Source organism: Cystoisospora suis (assembly GCF_002600585.1).
Source record: "Cystoisospora suis strain Wien I chromosome Unknown contig_177, whole genome shotgun sequence".
Taxonomy (NCBI): Eukaryota; Apicomplexa; class Conoidasida; order Eucoccidiorida; family Sarcocystidae; genus Cystoisospora; species Cystoisospora suis.
The window spans coordinates 40,869-50,552 of NW_027152979.1; the positions used below are offsets into that span (position 1 = coordinate 40,869).

Genomic DNA, 9,684 nt, shown 5'->3' on the forward strand with positions numbered 1-9,684 from the left:
AGAAAGAAAGAAGAGAGAAAAAGGAAATCCAAGAGAGAAGTCAAGCACATATATAAAACGTACACATGTCTTTACGGAGAGAGAGAGATAGATGTGTGTATAGACGGAGAGGGGTAGGTCATTGACAAAGAGAAAGAAAGGGATGAAGAGAAAGACGAAGAAGAAGAGGAATTGTATGAGGAGAAATCTCTTCAACACAAACCCATCTGATCTTTTTTCTCCTTGTTTCTTCTTTTCTTCTCTGTGGAAAAGTTTCCTCATTCACTCTCCCCTCCATTACGATCGATTGCCCCTCTCAAGCGTAAGAAAAGGCGCGAGGATGAGAAGAGTCAAAAATGGCATGTGTATGAGACAGACAGACATTCAAACACCCGTACTCGTGAGAAGGAAAGTAAGAAAGAAGAAAAGAAAGAAAGGCAGGAAAAAAGAACGAAGAGCCTTCGCAATCTAAGCAACAAAGAGAGGCAGTAGCACTCGGGTGTACATACACATAGAAACTGATACATATATATATCTATCTATCAACAGACTGAAGAGCATAGCTATATATACACCAAAATACATATATATATATCTACCTCTCTATACTGATCAGTAGGGAGGTAGGAGAGAAGATATGAAGAATGCCGAAGTCCCTTGCGAAGTGTTAACGGCGACAGAAAGAGAAGAGAGAGACAGTAAGAGAAAGAATGAGAGTTGAGAGAGATAGAGAGAAGAAAGTAGAAGAAAGACGTCTTCCTTCCTCCATAGATTTCTTGCTTGGTCCCTATGATAGTGATAGAGACTTTAATCGCCCTTTGTTCACCTTGACAGAACATATGGCCGCACTTGCTAATGATGTGCGTCTTGAATCTCTCGTTGCAAACGAAACACACTAGACGTCTCTGCGGCAAAAAGAAGAAAGAAAGAAAGGAAAGAGAAGACGAAGAAAGAAAAGAAAAGAAAGGAAAGCAAACATGAAGAGGAGAACGTCAGAATAAACCAAGAAGAGAAAGAAGAATCCCTCGCCTTACCCAAACTGCGAAAATTGCAGATACACCCTACACAAAATTCATTCACTCATCATCTTTCTTCTTTCTTCTTCTTTTTCTTTTCTTTTCTTTTCTTTCTTATCTCCACGTGTGTTCGTTCGAAGTCTGTAGCCTGGATCGTTCTTATCAAAGTTGACTAACTCTCTCTATGCGCAACTTGAGATAAGTAAGAAGATATCTATAGGCGATCGATGTACGATGTATATACACTGCCACAGCAGAGAAAGAAGACGAGACAAGAGAAGAAAAGAAAGTTCTATCTCTCTCTCTCCCTCGTTATGATCTCCATTCACACCTTCAGCACTATGTAGAGTGTTCATTCGACCTCCCAAGGAAGACGAAAAGAAACACCAAGAAAGATAAAAGACTTCCCTCGTCCATGCATGCATTTGCTCTCTCTCTTTCTCTCTTTTCTACTCGAGTTGACTCTCTCTGCCTGTCTGGATTCTTTTCGACCGCTTTTGAAGAAGCTGGAAAAGACCCGTGAAGAGATCTTCTTCTTCTCTCCTGAGCTACGCCGCTCTTCCGGGATGGCAGCAACATACCGCATCCCCTCGGGTGTACATACACCTCGTACATACATAGTGTTCCTGTGTGACCTTCCATCTATGGAGATGGATAATGAAACCGGAAGAGGAAAAAGAAGAAGTTTTGATGACTTTATGAGTTTAAGAGACTCTTGGAAAGCCAGAGAATCCTTCTCCCTTTTGATGTCTCTCCTTCGCTTCCTCTTGTCTCTCCTCTAGTTCATCGTAGACACTTTTCACAGAGTTCTATCTCTCTTCACTGCAGGAGCTTCTCTATCGCGAGAAACTCTTGAGAAGAGACATGTATCTTATATGCTTCTCAGATACACCTCTCATCCTACAGCGGCTCGACATATGTGTATAGTCCAACTTGATGTGTACATACACTTCACGTCTCCCCTGGTAGATCGAGAAGAGACAGAGAAAGATAGATAGAGACACAGATAGAGAGATCTCTCAAGAAGAAGAAGGAATAAAGACAGTTCCCTAGAATTAACGCATACCCCTCTTCTTCCTCTTTATGCCTTACTCTCATGAGTTCATTCTCATCTTTTAGAAGTTGTAGATCCTTCATTGAAAGGTCGTCAAGCGCTGCGGTGTGAGCTGAGAGAAGAGAAGAAGAAAACTCAAAAGAGCCAGGGCCAAAAGTAAAGGAAAGTTAACGGGGCAGGCAGCGGTGGTCGTATGGAGACGCTCTACGGAAAGAAGCAAGAAATATCTACACATACATACATACATTCATACCTCCTCTTGTCTATAGCCTTTCTCATCCAGACCTTCTTATGCAAGAGAAAAGAGCAAGATATCTATCTCTATATACATAGAGAGTTTGTCTATGACCCTCTATAGGTCTTCATCGTCTTTCTCCCTCCGTCCCGAAGAAAGATGAGTGACCTCTGCTCTCAAGCCACGTCCACTTTAGATGAGGAGAAAAGGCAGGACATAGAGAACTGAAGAGATAGCGAGAGAGAGAAGAAAAGCAAGGAAGAAGAGAAAGAAAGGAAGAAAGAAAGAAAGAGAGAGAGATATCACGGCGGAGGGTAGGTCGGTTCTCTACCTCGCTTCCTGTCTTGTTTTTCTTCTTTCTGTTTAAGCTTTTCAATGCGCTTCTCGAGATCTGCTTTCGTGTCGACCAATTTACGAAGCTCGTTCTCAAGCAAAGTTCTCTTAGAGACACTCTCCTGGAATGATGCATCTAGTGCCTGCAGCATTACACAGAGAAACAACATACACACCCATTCACAGAGAGAGATGAAAGAAAGAAAGAGAGACGAAAGAATGAATGAATGAGGGAAAGAGTGACAGAGAAAGAGTAAAAGCGAACGAGAGAAAGAGAGAGAGACAATGAGAGAGAAAGAGAAAGAGAATGTGTACCAGGAGGGCAGTAGCAGTAGGAAGACTACTGCATTGAGGTGAACGTCGAGAGAGAGACAAAAGGAGGAAGAAGAAAGGCAACCAAAAAGGCGAATTCGACTAGAAGAGAAAGAAAGAAAAGAATGAATGGTTTCTATACCTCTCTGCTCTCGTCATTCTCTCAACCTTGACTTACCTCTTTTTACGCCTTGCCTTCTCCACACACAGACATCAACATATATACACATACATACACCTAGATGTCTACTTATACATACAGATATATACGGATATCTATACGTGTATATCTGAATCTGTATCTATCTATCTATATATGTATGTATATCTATAGGTGTATATCTATATCTATATCTATCTATCTATCTCTATATATGTATGTATGCGTATATACACTGCTGTCCGCATGGTTTGAGATATCTCGCGTTGTTTTCTACACCGTCTACAGAAGGACGGAGAGAGGCACGAATTTCCCTCCTTTCTTACTTTATTTGCTTCAATTACTGACGACAGTCTCGCAAGAGCCTCTTCTTTCTAAAAGGGGGGGAGACAGGAGAGAGCAGAGACAAACAAACAGACAGACAGAGAGAGACAGAGAGAGTCACACAGAGAGAGAGAGAAGAAGAAGAATGGAGCTGCTGTAATAGAATTCATCCTCTTCACGTAAGAAAGAAACAGAGATGAAAAGAGAGAAGAAAGAAAGAAAAAGAGATAGACAGAAAGACAAAGTCTCATGAGAATCTAGAGAGAAAAAAGTCAACTTTAACCACGTCGAGTAGTAGTCGTAGTAGTGCCAGTCACGGGGCAACCGTTCAGTTCAATCGCCGATATAGAACGAAACACCAACAAGACATCTAGCTAGCTAGCTAGCTGATGAGCTATCTATCTGTGTGGCTGGGCTCGGCTTGAACCAAAGGAGACGTTGGGGACGAGACTCATGAGCTGTCTCACCATCTCTAAGAAGAGAGTAAACATGATAGAGACAAATATATAGAGAGATAGACACCTCAAGATAGATAAGAAGAGAGAGAGAGAAAAGGAGATGGAGAGAATCGATATATCCCAGGAGAGAAGTGAATGAATGAATGACTGTATCGATGCTCGGAAGCCTATCCAACTTGAATTGTCTTAAGCTATGACACAAGGAACGAAAGAAAGAAAAGAAAGGAGGAGAGAAGAGATGAAGATTTACCTCTTTGAAGGTAGCATCTCTTGCAGCATGAATCTGATGATACGAAGCGACAACTTCCTCTCTCTGTTGATCTGCAATAGTCTACGAAGAAAGAAAGAAAGAAAAGGAGAAAGAAAGATACTAAAGTCCACTGTATCGACACCCCAACTGAGAAGAAAGTGTGCGAGTCATAGACAACCCTGCAATTCTCACAGAAAGGAGAGAAAGAAGAATAAAGAAAAAACACCTTGGAAAGAAGAAAAGCTAGCCGTGACGCAAAGAAAGAAAGAGAAAGAGAGAGAGAAAGGACAGCTTTACGTTCTGATGGATAGAGGGAGTTACTGAAGAAAAGAAAAGACGAGAGAGAGAGAAAGAAAAATGACAGCCTGATGAATTCAAAACGAGATAGATCAAAGATAGATAGATCGAGAGAGAGAGAAATAGAGCAGAAGGAAGGTTGAGACGTACAGAGAAAGAGAGATACAAAGATATTTCAAAGAAAGAAATGTAAAGAGATAGATCAAGAAAGAGAAACATATCCATATAGACAGATAAAACACAGTGAGATAATAGACAGGTAGACAGATCGAGACATGAGCAGACTGATAGAAAGATCGATACAGACACATCTAGACATGAAGATAGATACAGTCATATAGACAGACATCTAGCTAGCTAGATATCATGGAGTCCTGTCTACTAAAGGTCTGAACAGCTTGACAGATGACTGATACACACGAAAGACTGCATAGCAGACATCCTTCAGTCATGCGAAATTTCTTCTTCTTCTTTCTCTTTCTTGTTCTCTTTTCCCTCCTGCCTAAATCATCGCATATCTCTTTGAACTTCTTTTCCTTTCTCTCTCTCTCTCTCTCTTTTGAATCTAATTCAAAATGGATTGCCTAGTAGACACATCAGGTGTTCCTCTGTCTCCTCTCGCTTCTTTTTCACCATCTATGCATGCCTGCGTGCAGGAGAGATCTTACAGCTCTGGCGTTGGCTTGCTGAAGAGCATCGAGATAGGCGCGACAATTCGCCCCTGAATTCTGTTGCTCGTATTGCTGATGGAGAAGCAGAAGCTTCTGGTCGTGGAGTCGACAGATTCTCGAGAACATTTGCTGCTGCTGCCCAAAGCTCGCATTTCTGCTCCTCTGCTCGGCTAAAGCTTCGTCTCTAGACAGAAGAAAGGAAAAGACATACACAAGAAAAAGAAAAGGAGAGATCGAAAGAAGAGAGAAGGAGAGCGATAGAGAAAACAAGCAGAAGGGATGAAAAGACACCTGTTGAGAAGACAAAGAAGAAGAAGAAGAAAGGACAAGAAAAGGGAAGCGCGTGAATGGAGAGGTAGGTCATCCACATCTCTCCCCTCGCTGATATCTACGTGGAGGCTACCTTCAATCTATCTATCTTTCATCTGTCTTTACTCTATCTATACGTATAAAGAGAGACGTGTATGTTTCTCCTGAGAAGCTCCATGAAGAAAGGAAGATGACAGGAGGGTGCTAAAAAAGAGGAGAAACTGAGACAAGAGAGAAAGCGAGAGAGATGAGAGAGGAAGAGAGCGAGCGAGAGAAAGAGAAAGAAAGGAGTGAGAAAGAGAGGAAGAGAGCGACCGAGAGAAAACGAGAAGAAGACAGACAGAAAGAAAGAGAGAGACGGGAGTGTCTGGCAAGATGGCTTCTCGTATACTTTTCTTTGATTTGTTTGATGAGATGCTCGCAGAAGGTCTGACGTTCCTCGAAGGCTTTACTTATCTCCTCCAACTCCTCAGACACCCGGCCATACTGCTGTAAACGGATAGATTGATAGATAGATAAAGAGAAACATAGAAAAGGACATGGATAGATAGATAGACAGATTCATAGATAGGCGAAAAGAAACATAGGCAGCACTCACGCAAAACTGGACGCTCCAGACTGACAAGTGTCTGGATATCTACGCAGATAGTGACAAAGAAGAAACTGATCTTGGATTGATCGATCTATCTGTAAGTAAAAGGAAAGAACGAGGAGTACCACATCAACCTAAGTCTGAGAGAGAGACGACTTCATTGGAGTGTACATACACCCCCTCAGAATGACGAGGGAGGGCAGGGATTGTTCTTTCTTTCTTTTCTAAATGTCTCTAACGAGGAATTGCATGTGTACGTCGCCTCCTTCTTACTACCAAGATAGGCAAGAGAAACCAGAGGAGACGAAGAAGTCTCGTGCGTCTTGGAAAAGCCTTCGCTTCATTCCGACGAGGAAGGGAGAGAAAGAGTGCGAAAGGAAGTGAAAACGGCCGAACGTATGAATAGAAATATCTAACATGCATGCGGGGTATGAATGTGCATGAGCGCGTATGTCCATACATACAGTTTATGTACAGAGTGTGTGTGTATCATGCCTTAGTGCGGTTGACAGAGAGAAGCACGAAGAGAGAGAGAGAGAAGAAGAAAGAAGAGAGAGAGAGACATACCTGTCTTAGAGTAACGATTTCTGCATCTAGCTGGTCGTAATCCGAAAGACGTCTACGAAGAGCCTAGGAAAAAGAAGAAAGAAAGACAGAAGAGGAAAGATAGAAAGAGAATGGAGACAGAAGAAATGAAAGAAACAGAAAAGACAAGGAAGAAGAGCAGGAAGGAAGATTCAGTCCGTAGACAGGAGAGAAAAAGTTAAAGACCAAAGAAAAGAAGAAAAGAACGAAAGAAAAGTACGATCTGTAAGCGTAATCCCATCTGATCTTTGCTTGGTAGGTCATCCACCTCTCTCACTTCTCTTCTTCTCTCCTTCAACAGACATGCATACACACTGATACATACATCTATACATCTATACAAATATACAGCTGTATACACGTATATCCAGACACGAATCTATCCAGGTACACCACGATATGAAAAGAGCATCTATCTTCGATCTGTCTATCTATCTTTATCTAGCATTGATCTATCTATCTATCTCCAGTTCATATCTCCTCTACTCAATTCTTGCCTTCTTGGAGTGTACACATACCCATCCGACACCGGTCTCTCGTCTTTCCTCTTTCTTTTCCTCTTTCTTATACGTACGGAAAGTCATCTTTTTTCCTTTCTTCTTTCTTCTCCTCTTCACCTCCTCAGTCCAATCTTCTTCACACATACAAACCTACCTGTACATCTACTACATACACCTAGACACCTACGTCCCATCCATACACATGCATAGATACACACGTCCAGCTCTCCCGTGAGAGAGAGGAAATCATCTCTCTCTGACGTCCTTGCGTAGTTTCTTTTCTTCTTTCTCTTCTTTTCTTCTTCTTCTTGTGTGGTTTGATGCCTTACATCATTCTCAATCTTGAGTTTTGCAGCTTTCCACGCCTCTTCTTCTCCCCCTCCTTCTCCGGAGGCTCCCGCTGTCCCTGCAGCCTCGAAGAGGTCGACGCTACTAGCCGTGCTGTCTCCTCCTAGAGAGACAGAAGGCCTACGGCTTGTCCTTACAGATCCACCTGCAGAGAGAGAAGAGTTACTGAGGAGATTAGGAGCTTGACCTGACTCTTTTCCAACTGCAGAGACGTCATCTCTCCTTTCCTGTTGGGATGGCCCTCCTGTTGAGGTGTTCTTCTCATCTTGATTTGTCTGTGGAGAAGAGGGAGAGATCATCTTGGATGGAGCGACTTCATTCTTTCTCTCTCCGTGAGGAGCTTCTTCTTGTTTCGAAGACGGAAAACGATTCTCTGCTTCTTCTTCTTTCTCTCCTCTTCGACCACTCCGAGAAATCCCCGAAGACGCTTTTGAACTCTCTTGAGGAGATAAGGTCTTCATTTCACAAGAAGAAGAAGAAGGAATGTTCTCTTCTTCGTGTCCTTCTGTTTTGAGATCTCCTTTCGTCCTTTCAGCGGGTCTACCACCCTCGCCCTCTCTCTTCTTCATTACGTCTCCTTCTCCGGTTTTTCTGCATATTTTTGTCTGGAGATCTTCTTCTCTTTTTTCCTTTCTTTCTGTCGTCTCAGCTTCCTTACTGCTGCTCGTCTTTTCACTCTCGCACATCTCTTTCTTCTCATTCAGAGAAGAAGATGAGAAAGAAGGAGACGAGGCCGAGATTGATGGCTTCGTGAGAGAATCTTCAGGTGTATCTACACCTCCTTCTTTCCTTGCACTATCTTTCTCTCCTTCTCTTTCTCCTTCTCCTCCCCCTCCTTCTGTCTTTTCTCTCTGGCGTTTCTTTTCTTCTGTGATGAGATGGAGGTGAAGCTTATGAATAATTTCGTCCTGCGCGGGGAAGAAAAGAAAGCAAAGAAAGAATAAATTGATCAACAGGAGAGAGAACGAAAGAGAGGAAGAGAAGGAAGAAAAGGAGACGACGAAGAAGAAAGTCATTGAAAAGAAGATAATGCGAAACAAGAAAGAAGAAAAGAACGAAAAAGAAACAAGAGAAGGAGAGGAGCATCCTTGGAAAGAAGAAGATAAGAAAAAGAGAGAGAGAGAGAGACAGAAAGAAGAAAATGAATGAGGAGACGAGAGGAAGAGGAAGCAACCGAGAGAAGAAGACTCCTAGCGAGACGAGAAGTACCTCGCGCAACGTGTCCCCTAAGTCCAAGTGAGAGAAAGAAAGAAAGAAAGACAAAGAAAGAAAAAGAAAGAGAAAGATCAAAAGTGAACACCTTCTCACTCTCTCTACCTCTTCCTGCTTCTTTCCCTCTCTCTCTCTTTCTTATTCTATCTTCTTCTTTCTTTCTTTCTTACCTTGACCCGTACAACTTCGATGAGGCTTTGCTTCTCCTTTCGCATTCTCTCATTCCTCACTAGAGAAAGAAAGAAAGAAAGAAAAAAGAAAGAAAGAAAGAAAGAAAAAAGAAAGAAAGAAAGGAGAAAAACCAACAAGGAGAATCACAAAAACGATAGACAGGTCAAGACGCGAGAGATACTCCATATATATATATATATATATCATTGAAGCGTGAGAGAAAGATCTACGCAGAGAAGACAAGAGGGAGGAAAAGAAGAGAAAGAGAAGAAGAATGAACAATGTGCCTGTGAAGAAATAAATGAATGAGTGAAGTCTGTTTAAAGAAAGCAATGATCATCGGTGCTTCATGATGTACGACAGCCAAGTAGAGCGGCCTAGGGTGTATGTACACCCCAACAATGAGACCCAGCTACGGTGTACATACACCCTCCAACTATCATAACGATCAAAGACCCTCACCCCCATCCACTACTCCTCCTCTTAGCTATCTATTGCCGTCTTCTTCTTTTCCCTTTTCTTCTGCGGAGACTTCTTCTCTTTCGCTCTTTCGCTAGAATGTCTGAGAGGTGTAGAGTCCTTCCCTACGAGAGCTAATACATCGATACAAGCAATCTATTTCATACGCAGGCCAGAGGAGACAGTCTTCGAGAGCATAGGAAGAAGCGAAAGACCACTGCAAATCCACTTCTCTATATAGACAGAGAGATCTTCACTCTAAACTCAACATCTCATAGAGGAACGGGTTCATGGAAACGTATCAAACAAACGAAAAAGACGTAGACGAAAAGATACAGAGAGAGAAATAAAACGACAGATATAGGACGGATAGAGAGATACACATAATGACACACACAAAAGACAGATACATAAATATA

General features: G+C 42.2%; 1 protein-coding gene across 1 annotated transcript in view; it reads right to left on the reverse strand.

Moving 5' to 3' along the window:
- Positions 1 to 9,684, reverse strand: part of CSUI_000430 (zinc c3hc4 type (ring finger) domain-containing protein) — a 12,043-nt gene that overhangs the window by 2,120 nt on the left and 239 nt on the right. The window contains exons 2-11 of the mRNA XM_068060664.1: positions 8,806 to 8,864; positions 7,405 to 8,331; positions 6,558 to 6,620; positions 5,790 to 5,887; positions 5,087 to 5,273; positions 4,122 to 4,202; positions 3,416 to 3,463; positions 2,616 to 2,760; positions 2,088 to 2,161; positions 806 to 884 (exon numbers count right to left, since the gene is read on the reverse strand). Coding sequence (XP_067927365.1) covers positions 806 to 884; positions 2,088 to 2,161; positions 2,616 to 2,760; positions 3,416 to 3,463; positions 4,122 to 4,202; positions 5,087 to 5,273; positions 5,790 to 5,887; positions 6,558 to 6,620; positions 7,405 to 8,331; positions 8,806 to 8,864 — 1,761 coding nt within the window. The remainder of the gene's footprint in view (positions 1 to 805; positions 885 to 2,087; positions 2,162 to 2,615; positions 2,761 to 3,415; positions 3,464 to 4,121; positions 4,203 to 5,086; positions 5,274 to 5,789; positions 5,888 to 6,557; positions 6,621 to 7,404; positions 8,332 to 8,805; positions 8,865 to 9,684) is intronic.